We start from the raw sequence: 17631 nt of genomic DNA on the forward strand, positions 1-17631 counted from the left end.
TGGTGACAAATAAAAACACTTGAATCTTGTATCCATAAACCTAAATACAAACAGACCTTGCAAATAGATTTTAAATCCAGATCCATTTGTACGAGATGATCCCAAGACAATAGTGTTACCGTCATACCCTTTACAATTCCATAACATTTTCTTCCAATTAAATTACTGCAAATTGCCACAGGGTGAAGCTGGAATATTTGTACCCCATGTGGCTCTACAGCCCCTGGGGCATTTGCCTGCTCTGTTTAGTTAGTGATTTAGCTTCACCACCATTGCAGTTATTCTTCCACGATTGTTTTTCAGGAGCAGGAGAAGATGCTCATGTTGTCTTTGGAAATACTTAACTTATCAGTCATTTTCTTTTTCTCTGAGCTTGCATCCCTCTGAGGGGAACTCTTGCAGGCTTATTGCAGAAGCTGTAGCTGTGTGTGGTGCATGTCTCCGGTGCTGCCTGCAGGGGGCGCACTGCCTGCTGCGGGCGGCTGATCCACGGATAGCTGGTCAAAGAGCGCCACCGCCCGCTCACACATAAATATCTCCTCCATCAGGTCCCCTTGACTGTCTCCTTCACAGTGGGCTCGCTGGCAGACACAGCAATATTTCTACCGAGCTGGCTGCTGTCCTCGCACTACGGGAGACACCAGGGACCTTGCAATGATCTCGCTGGACTTCAATTTCAACATTTTGACTCGCGACCTGTCGCATTACTTGGAGAATCAAGTGAAAGTTGGGCTGTTCGGGTCGGGTGTCGGGCTGTCTCTGGTGCTGGGCTTTAGCGCAGCGTACACCTGCTACTATCTCATTTCAGTAGCGAAGGTAAGTAACGTTAAGTTAGCTGTTTTATTTTGGAGGGAAGGGACTTACAGCTCGTATATTCAGCATGAACTGGCGTGTGTGTCGGTTACCGGAGCAGCATCATGACTGCCATGCTCGTGATGACCGGCGCTGCTGCTGGAGGTTTTGATTAGGTGTCAACTGGCCGCCGGCGGGGCTAACGATACAGCATGTGGGCTGGATAAAAAGCAACCAAACACACATTCTGGGTATTATTTAGAAAAAATACAGCATTATATATATATATATAGAGAGAGAGAGGTAACATGGTATAGTTCCGTAGAAACATAGTTCTGGTTAGGAGTCGGTGCTGGTGTTGCTAGGCTAACGGTATGTGTTTTAGCTAGAATTGCCGGTACGAGGTTTTATGTAATGTTGATGCTAAGTTACCTTCATTTATTTGGGAACAGATGGAGACTCGCAGAGGCGGCTTTATAGAAAAATAAATACTATTCTTATCTATTTATTTTTATTACTATTTTTAATATTTATAGGATTCATTCTACGTTTAAAATGCCACATCTGTTTTAAGTCAACTCCAGTGAAATGTAATGAACTGAAAGCTAAACTGACGATCAGAGCAACATTTTCTTCTCAGGAAAGACCTAAAGCAAAAATAAGAAGCTCCCAGTGCAAATCATGCAATAAATCTTTATTGGTGAATTTATCAGTCATGCTAGAACATGGTTATTCACTGTGTTATCTTTAATGCATGCCATTCATTCTTTGTTAGTCTATTCAAATGTAAGAAAGGCCTAGAATTCAGGTTTATGCTCTCATACACTTAACTAGTCTGTAAGTTGCTCTCAGAAACTTTGCTTTCTGTTACAGTTATACTTTTATTTATCTGTATGTACTGAAGCTCAAATTGCTCTTTTCATTTAAAAAAATATGTCTTTAAAGTTTTGATGTCAGCTTTGGCAGTTTTTATGTTAAATTTAGAGACAATAATGCAGGCAAGTTTTGTAATTTGATGTACCAACAAAGATTGAATAATCTTTGAGGTTGACAAAAGGCGTCTGTTTTGACCTAAACCTGTGCCACATTTCATTTACTTATATTTTGCAGAAGCCACAGCTCATCTCTGGGGGCAAGAAGTTCTACCAGTTTCTGAGGGAGCAATGTCCGGTAGTGTCAGAGACTTACTATCCCACCTTTTGGTGCTGGGAGAGTCGCATCCAGACTCTACTCAGACCCTTTGTCACAGCCAAACCCGGAGTCGTCTACAGAAAGTAAGTCCTCACTGTGATTGACATCCTAAGTGCTATCACACAAGACTATTTTCACAGCTGAAAATTTGTTTCTCATTTCAAGCAGGTCCGCTTCACCAGATTCATATGTGCATTTGAACAAGTTTAAGTCAAAGACTTGATCTCCCGTAAGTGATTGTATAGTAAATGGATGTTTAGAATAGCAACAGTCTTGTTCTGGATTGTCAGAGTTACTATTAAATGTCATGGGAAACATTCAGAATTTTTCCATGGCAAGTGTGCACAGCTTCATCAAGAAACTTTTCAAATAAGCTTAGTCACTGAGAAACTGCTGCTGGCTGTTACTTGGTTTCTTTCTTTCCAGTGTCACAACTGGAAACAAATCCCAGTCTTGTTCTTAGGCAAACTCAAAAGCTGAGAGGAAAAAAGAGATCTTTTGTGCCACTCTGCTGGCTTGGGCCGCCCGGCCTGCTTCTTGATAATGTACATTCTGTTGAAGATTAATTGGCACAGCATTCCTTGCCCCCTACGTACACAAAGGAGATTATGACGAATTAACACAGAGTTGTTTTATTTATTATTACACATTTATGAGTTTGTTTGTTTTTTGTTTTTTTTACATTAACTTTATCATGTTATTTTTTAGTGTTTTTCCATGTACCCTTAATTTCAGGTGCATCTGCTTCAGTTGAGTCTGTGTTTGTAAATGTAAACTGTGTCTGTTGTCTGTGCACATGTCCTGTTGTGTCAGCCAGGTGTTCAAGATTGGACTGAAAAGAAATAACAATGCTAAACTTTTTGTTGTGTTTATCCCTAACATAGAAACACAACTAAAATGAATCATTTTAAATCAATCAAGAAAGTGGAAAAATACCAATATGCAATATTGCTGTTACTTTGAATATCTGTTCTGGATCCGTTTATCGGTATATGAGTTTGTAACATTTCAGTTTTACATATGAGCCAAATCTGACCCATTTGATCATGAATATTGATGTACTTCCTTGTTGTTTTTAATGCTGTGTTTTGATTCTTCAGCTAAGTTATTAGTCCTATCATTTGTCTGTCGGACATTGACACTACCCCTGCTGTTGATGGTCTCCTTTGTCAAGGAGACAAATATTCCCATAATGCACAGGACCTGTATCCATCCTCATGTAGATCTCTGTTATCAAACCCTGTGAGACTGATGGTCACATTCAATGAAATTATTATCACGTTTCCTGCGGGGGCAACTGGACACCCCCTCCCATAATGAAGTTATCCAAGGTTGATCCAAGGACAGACTTCACGAAGACTGTTCTGTAAATTGTATGTTGTAGGCTGTCTGGGTGAAATTCCACTCACCTGGTTGCCCGAGCGGAGAATTAGCACCTTGTTCCCTCCTACTTTGTCACCGGCACTCTGAATTGGCCCTTCTTGACTTTAAAGTCTTGCCTCAGGTGCATATTTCATGGGGGTTCTGTAATTTCATGCTGATGTCTTTACTGCTGGCTAGCCGAGTTGGCTCACCAGCTACTGTGTGTAGTTTTGTGCAGTGCAGGTTTTAAAATGTACTGGCACTAGGACGAAATGTCCTCATCTGCCAGGCTTGGGCTGTATAGCAAAGAAATTGATTGACCATAAGAACACACTGGTGCAATGCCCTCCTTCTTTTCTTAACTTGCTGTGCGTTGCAAAAGGCTACTGACAAGATGATCGCAGGGGAAATGAAGCAGCTGTCAGTGAGCGTTCTACTCGCATATCCAATTCCCCTTTGGCCTTGTGTGTGATGGATACAGTGAGGTAATCACTTTACCTGGAACTTAGTGGAGAGTATTAATTGTGCAGGGAATGGAATAATGAGCAACTCTTAAACAAGTTGAACTATTTAAATAGGTATTTTATGAGGAGATATGAATGGAATTCCAAATTTAAGTCAAGTCAAAGTCAGCTTTATTGTCAATTCTTCAATATGTACATGACATACCAAGAATCGAAATTGCGTTACTCTGTCTTAACAGACATTAAATAACATTCATTTAAATTGCTTTCCTACCACGTGTGTACTTGAGTGTATACATGTGTATGAATGAGACAAAGAAGTGGATGTATCAGGCTTTCTGCAGAGCATTAAAAAGCATTAATAGTCATTAAATTGATTTTGTGAAAATTAAGGCCTTAAATGGCATTAAAGATCATTAAATTTGATTCTCAGTGGCATTAAAAATTCTTTCTTCAGTTTTCAAGAAAAATATTTGATAAGAATAATATATAATTAGAGATGGTGATTTGTCAGATATAGAATAGAATCACTTTATTCATCCCCGAAGGGAAATTCAGTAGATATGTGCATTTGTGTAAACATGCTGAAGCATTGCAATAATTGTTCCAGCCGGTCGGGTACCGGGAGGTTGGACGAGGTGGAGGAGAGCTGGGAAACGCAAATTCCAGCAAAAATGGCAAGAAAATGTGGAATTCAGAGAATGACTACAGCCCATGGGTGGTCAGGGGTGGTTTCCAGATTCAGAAATAGTGACATGTAGGGACAGTTTTCATAGAAAAATCACTAAAACAGTTACAGATGTAAGATAACTTGAATTGCGTGTCCCACTCATCTCTGCAGTGAGCTTATTAAGGCAGCAGATGGAGGACAGATATCATTGGATTGGTTTGACAACGACGACAGCCTCGCTCATCCCGACCCTGCCACCAGGCCCACGGTCCTGCTTCTCCCTGGTCTGACCGGCACCAGCCGAGAGTCCTACATCTTGCACATGGTCCAACAGAGCCGGGATCTGGGCTACAGGTGGGTGGTCTTGACTGGATACCCTGGCTGAGGTCCAATGCTGAGCACACATTCAGGGCTCTGAATCATAGAACTGACATTCTGTGCCTTCTGTCATAGTTTGCCATTCATCTAGAATACAGATTTCTCGTCCAGTCACAATCAGAGCACTTCTGCAGTCCTATCAATATTGATTCCCAAGTAAAACCTCAGCAACCGCTTTTGTAGCGCTTTTGCAAATTTTGTACTTTTATATAATCGCTCCATGAGTGACAGGGGCTTGGGGTTATTTCAGGTGAAGTGCACAAATAAAGTGGGCAGCTAAGCTCTATGTCAAGAGCTGCTTTTGTAAATAGCCAAACGTAGCACAAGCTTGAAGAGTTGCAGAGGGAGGCACTTTTTCCCCTCGGTTTCCTCCCTCTCCAATAGTTCTGTGTTCTCTGCACTCATTCTTTCATCCAGATTTGGGAAGGCATGGGAAGAGAGCCGGCAAACTCAGCATCTTCCACCCCTCACCCTTGTCTGTGTAGCTTAATTAATTACAGCTTATCCCACTACAAGCTTTGCAGCTTAGCCTGGACCAGCTTCCGAGTCTATGCTGCAGCGGGTGTTTAAGCGCCCCACCACCGCCTCCTCCGTGCGTAGCTCCGCCCTGCTGCTGAGTTATACAGATAGAAACAGCAGGTCTGACTCCAGCAGATAATGGATGACTTGTGAGATGTGGGCCAAGGAGGGATGCTGATGCCTTTGCTTTACTGTACAAACAGAATGATCTTCACGCAGCTGTGCCTCTCTGCACAGCTCACCATATTCCCATTCTTTATGAGAAACATTTGTTTGAAGAAATTTGTGCCACCATGTTCCTTGTTGTACATACTTTGAAATAACAAGCAAGCCTCTGAATTTAGGCCTGCAAGCATCAAATATTTTCTTGATTAATTACTAGATGTTCGGTCTATAAAGCAACAAAAAAATCCAGTTTTTCAGAGCACAAGGTGTCACATCCAGATGTTTTTACATCTGACCAAACTCGGAAGATATTAGCATTTTGGGGGGGGAGTAAAAGACTTGATTGACAGAGAATATTTGCTGATTAATTTCCACTTCCACTCTACAAGATATAGTTCCTGTTGTCAGTGCACGAGGGACAATAGTTGTTCAAAATAATAACAAGTATTATCTCAATAAATCTATAAAAGCAAGAAACAACAGAAAATGCTGATTGCCTGTTCCTGTAGCTCATGGTAACATCCTCAAATGTTTAACAATGATCTGTCTTATTATTTCAGCTGTTTCTGAACTTGTTTCAGTTACAGTCAGTAGATAAATGACTTGGGAGACTATAATGATTCAGCAGAATACATGTTTTGTGTCTTTCAGATGTGTGGTGTTCAACAACAGAGGGGTTTCTGGGGAAACATTGCTGGTAAGAATCGAACATGTGTCACAGATTTCAGTCTGTCATCGTCTATTATAGAATTCTTCATGTTCCTTGTCTGTATTCAGTAAGACAGACGTACAGCATAAAAAGCACAGTCGGCGGTCCGATTTGTCAGTATGACAGCTTCCCAGCTGAGTTGTTCTTTTCCTTGCTTCAGCCAGCACAGAGCTTGTCTGCTGCACACGTGTGATGGAGGCCACAGGGAGCCTAAGTGGACGCTGCACAGACAATGTTGTTGCGCAGCAGGGATTAAGTTGCAGGCAGATACTGTATTTTAATGCCGACCCACAGAAATATCACCTCGCCAAACACGTGCTGTTCTGACACCTGGCCTAATCTGTCCTTTTACACCCGGGTATATTTAGCCAACAGCATGGGCCCGAACTCTGATAGCGCACAGCCCCGTAGTTAATGTCTCCCCTCTCTGTCTGTACACCTCTGGTTCATGGGAGACTGTATCTCTCAGATCTAATCATACCATCACTGTCTTTCAGCGATTTCATCAAAAGCACAAATGGTGTCTCATTACAGGGAGGGATTGCCCACAGTCAGTCTAATGTTACTGTTAGTGGGTGTAAATCTGAATCAGTGTGTCCTGCTGCTCTCTTTGTCATATACTGTCTGAGCTGCAGAATAATAAAAAAGAAGTGACACTATAGCAAAGAGACTATTGTCACTCAGTTTGATTTAAACCTCTATTGTAGGTCACATCCAGAATTTAGTAGACTCAGCTGTTCTTAGGAAGACAAAAAGAGCGTGCAGGGAGGAGTTGGAGCCTGTAACCTTGGCACTATATCAAGTGGTGGTAGTAAGGAGGAAATTTTCTCCCTCATTTCAAATGGACATTGTTCTGTATTCTATGCAAATGATTTAGCATTAATATGCTTCTCTGAGTGTTTTCTCTGTGTCCAGTTAGTGTGAATATCCTCTATTGTTTAAATAGGCCAGCGCTGTGTGAAAGATGCTCCCTGCTACAAAGACTATCCTAAGTGCCAGTGCCCTATTTCTAGACCTCGTAAAAAGCCTATTACATTACACTTTCCTGTGGAGTAGCTTTGCAGAGAAGAACTTTCATCCTGCTACATCGGCTCCCCTAACCGTTTTTTTGGTTTTGAGGAGCAGGTTAGGGGAGGTATTTTACTGCTTTTGTTAGATATTAGGGTCAATGATTTCCACTTAGTAAGTGCTGCTGTCCCTGTAAAGTTGTACTCTTGTGCAGGCCTATTAGAGCAACCATAAGAGACTAGAAAAACAGGAATTTGCTTGCCAGAGTTTCTTCTTGAATCTTAATGAGGAGTCAACAGCACCCTGAGAAACTGGACCTGCTAAATAGGCTCCTTGAAGTTTGGGCTGGCTTGGTTTAAATATGATAACACTGTTGCAGGCTGAAAAGGATTTCACCCCTTTCTCTGAAAATCACAGAACACCATTATCACAGCCAGAAATAGCCAATTAGTCAGTAATAACACATCTGTCATTATTAGCTAGAAAGTGGCACCTGTGCAGCATTCGAGAAAGAGGTCACCTTGTCTTGGTCTGCAGAAAATGGTTTCATTTATACACAGCAGGTTATAGAGAGCTCATAGCTTCATAGACTGAGTTTCTTGTCAGCAAACATTGTCTTTTATCCTAAAACCTTACTGATTTCCTTTGTAAAACTATTGCTGTATTAGAGGTTTTTTCATTCAATCTAAGCATACAACAGAAGTGAATTCTGGTATCTTCTCTTCATCTGTAGCAAAGTTTTATTTGGCAGTTTCATGCCAAAGAGCAAGCACATTTTTTATTTATTTTCCTGGGACCTCATCCATAAAGACTGATGTTATGTAATGTATTTCACACCATCTGAGCTGTCACGAAAACTCTGATTTCCTCCGATAACCCCTGTGCCAAGTCTGAAGCACTTGCCCATCTGTTTTTCAGAGATAGCTTGTGCAAGTAGCGCACCCTCCGTGGCATCATTTTTGGAGGACAGCCACTGCAGCTCTGATTAGTGGGGATATGAGTAGTTTTATGCCTCCTGTACTGCTCCAACTGTGTTCGGGCAGATTTTTAGTTGGTTGCACATTTATCATCTTTGTGAAATCTCAATCTGATTTTTAGGCTCCTCTGGCGATTCTTTTCCTTGTGGAAACATGTTCTGCATTGAGGCTGACTGAATCACAGGCATACTCAGTTTGCTTTTCGTGATCACAGGTTTTCTAACTTGTGTCACTGGTCACAGGTGCACTCACTTTTGGGTTTCTGTTTTGAGGCATGTGTTTTCAGTAGCATCTCTCTTTTGTCAACTTGGAAAAAATTCATTTTTTTGCAGAGATGATACAGCTTATAACTATTTGGCAGGTAAGCAATATTCAGCAGATAACATTAGTTGATCTTTTCTAAAAATGGAAATCCAGCCACTAGTGTCAGCTGATTGTAACAAAAATATCCAGATGTAGTTAGTTTAGGTAAAGCAATTTATTACTCAGTGACAAATTAACACAAAAGAACAGCGATACTGCAAAGAAAAGAGGGCTGGTGGAAGCTGCTAAAGCAAAGAACCAAATACTGTAAAACCAAATGAAAGCTAACAGAGTTTGTAAGCTAGCTAAACACAAACAAAACCATTAAGCTCCTTAACCAAACTTTAACACAATAGCAACACCCACCACAAACAACAGAAACTAATACAAACGAGTACTGAGCGCACATAATTAACTAAATAAAACTGGTGCCTCAAAACACACAAGTTTCTTAACACAACATGTGAAGACTCAAGTTACAAGTAGCTTCTCACCGAAATTAGCGGGCTGCTACCACCCTTCCCCAAGACCATATATCAGAATCTATAGTCCAGGTAAACACCCCTCAGTGGCTACAGAACCTACGGACAACACAGGACCACAAAGAGGCACCAGGGTGAACTGGTCACACTCAATCCCAGCTACCTCAACTGAGAATTTGGCTGCAGATTTATCTCCGGTGTGGGGATGGTTCTGATCTTGTAGGAGGAGGAGTTGTGGTGGGGGACCAGGGCTGAGAGGAGGGCTGAATCCCAAACCGCCCCCTACACACTCCCCCTCCACTACCGAGTGTCACTCCAAAAGAAGTCACACTCGCAGCTGTGGAGGGCACCTATTATTGAAGGGGGAGGGTATAAATACGATCGTCAGGAATGGGGCGCCCTGTCGCCTCACCGGAAAACGGAAGACGTCATCGCCATGGTAACACAAAGACGCCTACTGTGCATGGCTGTACCGCTGTGGCACAGGTTGCAACTAACAAGGATCGCTGCTGCTTCCAGAAGACGAAAGTGTCCCACTTCTTTTTCACTCACGTTTTCCAATCCTATTATCTGGCATTTCAAATCCAACAAATGAATAAATGAATTCTGTCAGTTGTGTTCAAATTTTAAGGTGTCAGGGGGTGCACAATTAAATCAAACGTCAGCAGAGAAGAAGATTTATTTCTTTTGATTTATCTTTTTTCACCACTCTTTTTGTGATGTTCTGTCAGTGTGAAAAAGGCGTGGGAGAAATAAAGGACGCACGTGGAACTCACATCAATATGTTTGTTTCCTCCTCCATTTCGACGTTGCACTTCCTGAAAAAGTTGTCCAGAGTGAGCATCGATGCAGACTCGCTATTTAAGGGCTGAACAGTCCACTCCCCCTCCGCACTACGCGGTTTGGGACGGCCCTTAACATGGAGGACCCTCCATGGGAACCCGCAAACGGAGGGGTAGTGTGTAGGGGGCGGTTTGGGATTCAGCCGAGGTCTGGAGCTCCAGGCTAATCACTCCTGATGAGTGCCAGGTGGATCTGGAGCTCAGTCTTCAGCCAGCTGTAATCAATAGTTATCCACAAGCCATCCAGGCACATAGAGGACTGTACAAAGTCCATTACCAACCGCATGGCTAGCAGAGGATGCAACAGGAAAATACAGTGATCTTAGCCCTGCACATGGGCAGCCTGACTGTGATGAAATCTGTTAGTCTGTTTCCTTTCCTGCTGTCTCTCCCTGTAAACAACAAAGGTCTTGATGTAACCCCTGGGAAACTGAGTCTGTTGCATAATCATTTGTAAGCTCTGTGTGTCCTCACATGCGTCCCGTCTTGAGTCTCTCTATGTGTCATTTCTAATTGTCTCACACCTCTCTACTGTAAATTCTACTTTTATTTTCCCAGGAATGGAGTTATCACAACTGTACTTGTATAAAGATTTTAATTTCAGTTGAGTTTTTGTTTAAATTTCTCTGCCATGGATATGTATTATGTGTAAGTCCTTAAGTTTTAAGCAGTTTTTCTCTCTATTCACCGTTTTCACCACATTTTCATCTAGGTTCTTTGCTATGATGTTAACAGTGAGAGAGAAAGAGGAACAAGAGTTGACTGTGCTATCTTACTGTCCCACCCAGACCCCAAGGACCTACTGTGCAGCCAACACGGAGGATCTGGAGACTGTTATTGCACACATCCAGAGGACCAACGAAGCTGCTCCAGTCATGGCTGCTGGAGTATCTATGGGCGGGTAATGGAGCCACTCACTATCAGCATGACTGGACATTTCAGTACTGCCCAATACTACTAGTCAGTTTTACAATGTTACTACTCCACACCGTTACTGGACTTTTTTTGTTTTTTGCACATTTGTACTCACTGTATGCTCATTTTTCATTGTACCTCTATGGAAACAGCACAACCTTTGCAAGAAAAAGAGAAACCTCAACCTTTGTTAAAATATAACAAAGGTATAATGCCATAAATCGTAGCAAGCAAAAGTTTCATTTGTTTTTGTATTTATTTTGCAAAATTTAAAAAAAATGGAATCAACATGTACAACATTTGGGGAAAAATGTAGATATTTTACTAATTACACTTTGTTTGTTTCCATACTTGTCGTCTTTCTTCTCTCTGTAAACACAGCCTGTAGTTCAGCTAAAAAGGCCCAGATTTTTAGACACTTGACTGTTTGCAGAACCTGGTTTGTGCAAATGATTTATTTTTGGCATTTTTAAAGGAGACAGAATTATTTTTGATGAAATGTCTCAATTTTAAGCTTGGTTTTGATGATTCAGAGACTTGGTTCAGAGACCACTGTGAATGTTGAAAATCTAACAATTCTCACGGTTTCTGGCTCAGATAAATGGTGTAATTTTTCAGTATTTTTAAAGAAACTTGCATTTAACACCTGCCTACAGGCTTTGAGATTCAGAGGTTTCTAGCTATGCAAGACAGCTTTACACATTTGTTGATGGCTAAATAATAACCAAACGTGAAAAATATTAACTGGAGCACTCCAAGCAACATAAGATGTTACACATTCACGTAGTGCTGGTTTGGTTCTATCAGTGCATTAGTTTGGTTCCAGTTGTTCAGAGCAGCATGTCAGAGGTGGTGTTTTCTCTTGCACAGCGCTAATCCCTTGATTTGAGGGATTGGTCAGAAATGGAATCCCTGTTTTTCTCTGTCTGTCGCTTCATCTCGCCCTCCCTCCGTTTTCAGGATGATGCTGGTCAACTACTTGGGGCGCAAGGGCCGGGAAACCTGCCTCAAAGGGGTCGTGGTCTTCTCAGCAGGCTGGGATGTGTTTGAGTGCACCGCTTCACTGGAAAAACCCCTGGACCGTTTCCTCTTCAACTCCTACCTCACCAGCTGCCTACAAGCGTCTGTGCACAGGTCAGCCAGGGCTAGAGCGGGATTAACATGACCACTCAGCCACTGCTGGTGCTAAAATGTTTCACAAGCTGGAATAACTGAGCTTTACATATTTATGTGTTATATGCTGATTCGAGGTTGTTTTTTAGACTCTTTACTTGATAACATGGAACAGTTGATATCTGCATAATACAGGGTGTCCCAAAACATGTGACATCATTTCGAAGGCCAACAATTTTGGCAATTCTTGTTGAAATAACCTCAAATTTTCACAGAATGTATGGAAACAGATCAGGATTTTTTTTATTTAACGTTTTATTTTTGTTCGGTTTTCAGGTTGAGCCATGCTGTTCACTGCCAAAGAGAAGTCATTTTGCGTCTTGGAATATGCTCGCACACAGTCACCCAAGACTGGGCAGCGTGCCTTCAATGCAAAATTTGGAAAAACTTCACCAACTGGCAAACAAATTTGGATGTAGTACCAAATATTAAAGAGGAAGGCTACTTATGCAGGGCTAAAGGATGTGGTAGACCATCATCAACATCAGCATATTCCAAGACGCAAAATGACTTCTCTTTGGGAGTGAACAGCATGACTCAACCTGAAAACTGAACAAAAGTAAAACATTAAATATAAAATCTTGATCTGTTTCTACACATTCTGTGAAAATTTGAGGTGATTTCAACAAGAATTGCCAAAAGTATTGGCAATGATGGCAAAGTTTTTGGGACACCCTGTATATATATTGTGTGTTAATACGGGTTTTATATATGTACAGCAGTGCTTTTGTAGAAGCACTTTCAAACTTCATTATGTCGTTGCATGATTGTGTGCAATTTGAGAGATATTTCCAGAAGCAAATCATTTAACCTAACGGCAGTCGGTGACAGTTTTATTTTTAATCTCCCCTGCAGACACAGACCAGTCCTTGAAAAGTGTTACGACATTGATCATGTCATGAAGGTAGGGATTATTTCCAGCGACGTTAAGCCACGCTAATTCAATTTAACAAAGCAGGCAAAATTGATTCATTTTACTGGCTCACCGCAGGCAAAGACCATCCGAGAGTTTGACGAGAGGTTCACGTCCATCATGTTTGGTTATCCCACCAATGACGACTACTATCACGATGCCAGTCCTGTCCACAAGCTGAAATCAGTGCAGGTGCCAATGCTGTGTCTGAACGCTGCTGACGATGTCTTTTCTCCATCTCACGGTGAGTCCCAACGGCCTCAGAGGAGTTTCTCTACAATCCTACCTCACCGACTCATTTTTGGGACTTCTGTTGGAATGAATACATGAGTGTGAATGGGTTTATGAGGTAGGCTTACTGGCACTGCTGTTTTGCTTGCAGCCATTCCAGTGGAGACGGTGAAGCAGAATCCGAACCTGGCGCTGCTCATCACCTGTCATGGTGGCCATATTGGTTTCCTGGAGGGCCTGTGGCCGCGACAAAGCACTTACATGGACCGAGTCTTCAAGCAGTTTGCGAAGGCAGTCATCGAACAAGGCAGCCGACTCATAGATCTCTCCTGATAAGAGAACTTCAAGTGTTCCTCTAGTTTTATGTCTTTACTTCATGCCTTTGATTCCTTTCTTCTTTCTTTGCTTTTATTTATTTCATCTGTGATCCGTCTTTCCTCGCTGCATTCCGTCCTTTATTCATTCCATTTCTAATTCCGTTATTGTTGTTTTTTTCTAACTTTCCACCATTGTCCCTTCCTTTGACTATTCTCCCTGCTGCACTACATCCATCATTTTTTCCTTTCCTTTCTACCAAATCCAATTCTACCTTTTCCCTTCCTGTCATTGATTTTCTTTAAACTTCGCCCTCCATCTTTCCGTCCCATTCTTCCTTCTGCCACAAGCAAAAAAATGCATTCTTCCTCATTTGAAGGGCACATTTTATTGAATGCAGCATTTGTGTTGCATTCAGCGTTCATTTATTTATTCCATACGACTACAACGAGTCTGTAAACATGCTCACAGGGCTGAGCATAACGTTTCATGTCACTGTTGAAAAGCTGAATCTGTGCCCATGTTGTTTAGTTGCATTAGCTAGCTAAAGAATTCCGTGATTACTCTGTGCAGTTTTGTTCTATTGAAGTCAACAGAAGTACTGTACATGAAAATCCCATCATTTTTGTTCATGAAACATCCTTACATCAGTAGAATTTTAGCCCTCAGGGATTTTCTTTATTTACTCATTCTTCTTCCTGCGTAATTTTGCTGTCAGTTATTCTTCTTTAATTCCTTTTTCCCTCAGTTATTTAAAGTATGTGTTAAAGAACCACTGGCATATAGTATATTGTTTCTTTCAAGTTTCACATTTTGGGAAATACACTTGTTTGCTTTCTTCCAGAGTGTTTAGAAGATGGATTTTATGTTCTGTTAAATAGAAGACTTGTGCTAGTTTATGGTTAGCTTAGCACAGTGTAAAGACTGGAAGCAGGGAGATGCAGCCAGCCTACCTACCTCTAAAACTCTAAAAATATGCTGTGTAAGCTTAGGTTTTAAACCGTTAAGGTGTTGCAGAGGATGAAATCTCGTTGCCAAACTTGTCATTGTTAGAGTGCTGGTTCACAAGAGAGAAGCCATTGGTGTACACTAACATTCAAAAGTTTGGGGTCACTTAGAAATGTGCTTATTTTTGAAAGAAAAACCTTTTCTTTTCAATGAAGATAACATTAAATTAATCAGAAATACAGTCTAGACATTGTTCATGTGATCAATGACTGTTCTAGCTGGAAACGACTGATTTTTAATGGAATATCTCCATAGAGGTACAGAGGAACATTTCCAGCAACCATCACTACTGTGCTCTAATGCTACATTGTGCTAGCTAATCATGTGAAAGGCTAATTGATGATTAGAAAACCCTTGTGCAATAATGTTAGTACATGAATAAAAGTGTGAGTTTTCATGGGAAACATGAAACTGTCTGGGTGACCCCAAACTTTTGAGCAGCAGTGTACTTCAGTTTTTGATGAAATAAACTACATCTTGCATGCTCATTAGACAGCTTTAGAGGGGCTGCCGTGCTAGTTTCCCATTACTTTCAGTCTTAAGGCTAAGCTAACGAAACAGCTGCTGCTGTGTCAATCTCCTCATCTAGCTCTCAGCAAGGAAGCAAATGAGTTTATTCCAAACTGGTCTTCTCTGTAAGTCTTCTGCATGCACTTTTATTTTTCACTTATTTTACCTTCACACACACCAAATAGTACTACAAATGTATTATATGGAGAATAATTCATTAATGACAATGAATGTAAAATTGCACTATTTTAGTTGATACTACCATGCCTCTAATTCCTTAATGCAAAGCACTTCATTTCATTCGAGATATGAAAGTATATCCCAAAGGCCGAACTGAGCAGTGTTCTGGTTTTCTTTGGGAAAATGTTTGCCGGCTGCTTCTGTAAGTGAGTCTGAGGGTGCTAGATACAGTGATGTGAATGAAGTGACGTGCAAAGGAGGACAGAGGGTGTACATATTGGCCGTCTGAAGTGGTAGATGTCGCTTTACAAGATGCATAGCTCGCATTGTTAGTGGAAGCTGGTTCTCAGTCATTTTTGTTCTCTTTCGCCAACAATGATCAAGGCGCTGGCTACCATGTATGAGTTGGCATCACTGAAACGAGCAGATCTGACTGGCGGCCAGATTTCCAGTAATGCACTGCATGAGGGATGTTGACTTCCTCTACCTGTGGAATTTTTAGTGTTTGTTTGTTCTGCCAAGTGTCCATTGAGTAGCATGTGTGTCAGCATCATCATGTCCTGAACCCTAACATCACTTTGTAATCTGTAGCACAAAGGACATGTTGGCTGGTTGGTTTTTCCATAGGATGCTGCATTTCATTTTGTACACTGCATAAAAAGAAGAAAAAGAAGCATTTGGTTGAACATGTGCAGCAATAAGATTTTAAATTTAAAAATGGTCTCTATGGTATAAGTACTAGTATATTCACGTTACCAACATGAGTGTAATATGCTGTATTTAATAAATTATTAAACAAAGTCTAAATCCATGTGTTTGCAGTCTCCACTGCTTCTGTTTGTGATGCAGCTTCTCAGGAGAGTATATTGAATGACTGGACGACCGTGCACTGCAGGTCAGCGTTTCTTTCTTCTTTAACCCTCGTGTCGTCTTGCAGGTCAAATTGACCCGTTTCAAAGTTTAAAAATGGGGACAAAAAAAAATATTTTCACAGTGGAACTTCTGATGTCCACATTTTCAACATTTTTGGGAAATTTTTGAAAATTGTTTGATGGAAAAAAAAGAAATGTTAAAAAAATTTTCACCAAAAAAAATCAACAAAAATCCAGTGAATTTTGCTGGATTTTTTTTTTTGGGGGGGGGGAATGTTCTTAAAGAAAATATTTGAAGTGTTACTGATATATATGTAGTCACTTTGAATATTTTTAGGATTTTTTTGGAAGATTTTTACTCATTTTTTGATAGTATTTACAAGACCTTTCTTGCCAAATTTGTTTTTTTAAAACAAAACTTTTCAGCAATTATTGGAATTTTTGTTGTGATGGTTTTGCAAATTTTCAGAAATCTCGGGAAGTTTTTTTTTTTTTTTTTCTGAATTTTTAGATTTTTTTCAGACAAGGAAACAATATTTTGTGGTGCCCATAAATGTAAACTATAGAAATAGATTTCTGGCACAAAAAAAGTCACGTGCTGTCTCATAATTATGAGCTAGAAAGTCATGATTATGACTTACTAGCTCATAATTATGAATGTCTGACTCTTAATTATGATACAAACTCATAATTTTGATTTACTATTTCATAATTATAACTTGCTGTCTCATAATTATGACTTAGTATCTCATAATTATGAGATGGCATGTGACTTTTTTTTGCAAGTGGCAGAAACGGGCTTCCATAGAAGACAACAGGAGGGTTAAACAAAAATTTACTCCTGCGACTACAGACTACACAATAAGATACTCCTCTGTCACACAGACCTTCTGCCTGGTTTCAGAATCATCCCTGAGGATCAGACGTTGGACAGCACGCCGTCTGACTGCTGTGTCACTGCAGGGTCACCCTCTCTCTCCACATTATTGGCTTTTTGCTCTCTGGAATTGTCTCAGTCCACACTCACAGGCTTAGCGGCTGATAGGATATGCATCGCTGCAGTAGTGGATGTGATCCACCAAAGGCGAACTGTAATCCCCCAGCACTCCACTTACCTACAGTCCAACCCCCCAATAAGCCCACAAACAGATGAGCTTTGATTTTAGCTCGATGGTTTATAGACGCATGAGAGTAATTAGAGTAGACTGCCAAGAGGGAGGAGAAATTTACTCTCAGCTGCCATCTACAAGAAGCGATATTATGTGGCAGGAGTCCCTCTGTTCTTAACCTTCACATCGTCCTGCCGGTCAAAATTGACCCGTTTTAAAGTTTGAAAATGTGGATATATATATATATATATATATATATATATATTCACAGTGAGCCTTCTGATTTCCACATTTTCAACATTTTTGGGAAATCTTTGAACATTTTTTGGTTGAAAAAAAAAAATGTTAGAAATGTTTCTCAAGAACATTCACAAAAAAAATCAACCAAAGTTCTGCAAAATTTGTTGGATTTTGGTTGATTTTTATGTCGATGTTCTTAAAGAAAATAGAAGTTTTACTGATATACATGTAATCACTTTAGATGTTTGTAGGATTTTTGTGGAAGATTTGTCTTCATTGTTTGAAAATAATTACAAGAATTTT

At 40.6% G+C, this 17631-nt stretch overlaps 1 protein-coding gene across 1 annotated transcript; it reads left to right on the top strand.

The window, feature by feature from the left end:
• The first annotated feature begins 519 nt into the window (after positions 1-519).
• abhd3 (abhydrolase domain containing 3, phospholipase) lies at positions 520-15918 on the top strand. The gene is made up of 9 exons (XM_022191129.2): positions 520-816; positions 1903-2066; positions 4651-4833; positions 6193-6238; positions 10651-10763; positions 11738-11911; positions 12806-12854; positions 12942-13107; positions 13246-15918. The coding sequence occupies exons 1-9, from the start codon at positions 655-657 to the stop codon at positions 13425-13427; spliced, it is 1239 nt and encodes a 412-aa protein (XP_022046821.2). The 5' UTR covers positions 520-654; the 3' UTR covers positions 13428-15918.
• Positions 15919-17631: the final 1713 nt, after the last annotated feature.

Source organism: Acanthochromis polyacanthus, chromosome 9, assembly GCF_021347895.1.
Source record: "Acanthochromis polyacanthus isolate Apoly-LR-REF ecotype Palm Island chromosome 9, KAUST_Apoly_ChrSc, whole genome shotgun sequence".
Taxonomy (NCBI): domain Eukaryota; kingdom Metazoa; phylum Chordata; class Actinopteri; family Pomacentridae; genus Acanthochromis; species Acanthochromis polyacanthus.

Bases quoted from the DNA above. Each gene is read 5' to 3' on its own strand.
- abhd3 (XM_022191129.2), top strand. From the start codon at position 655: ATGATCTCGCTGGACTTCAATTTCAACATTTTGACTCGCGACCTGTCG. The intron at 817-1,902 runs GTAAGTAACGTT...TATATTTTGCAG, and splicing joins ATCTCATTTCAGTAGCGAAG to AAGCCACAGCTCATCTCTGG. The intron at 6,239-10,650 runs GTAAGAATCGAA...TGTCCCACCCAG, and splicing joins TTTCTGGGGAAACATTGCTG to ACCCCAAGGACCTACTGTGC.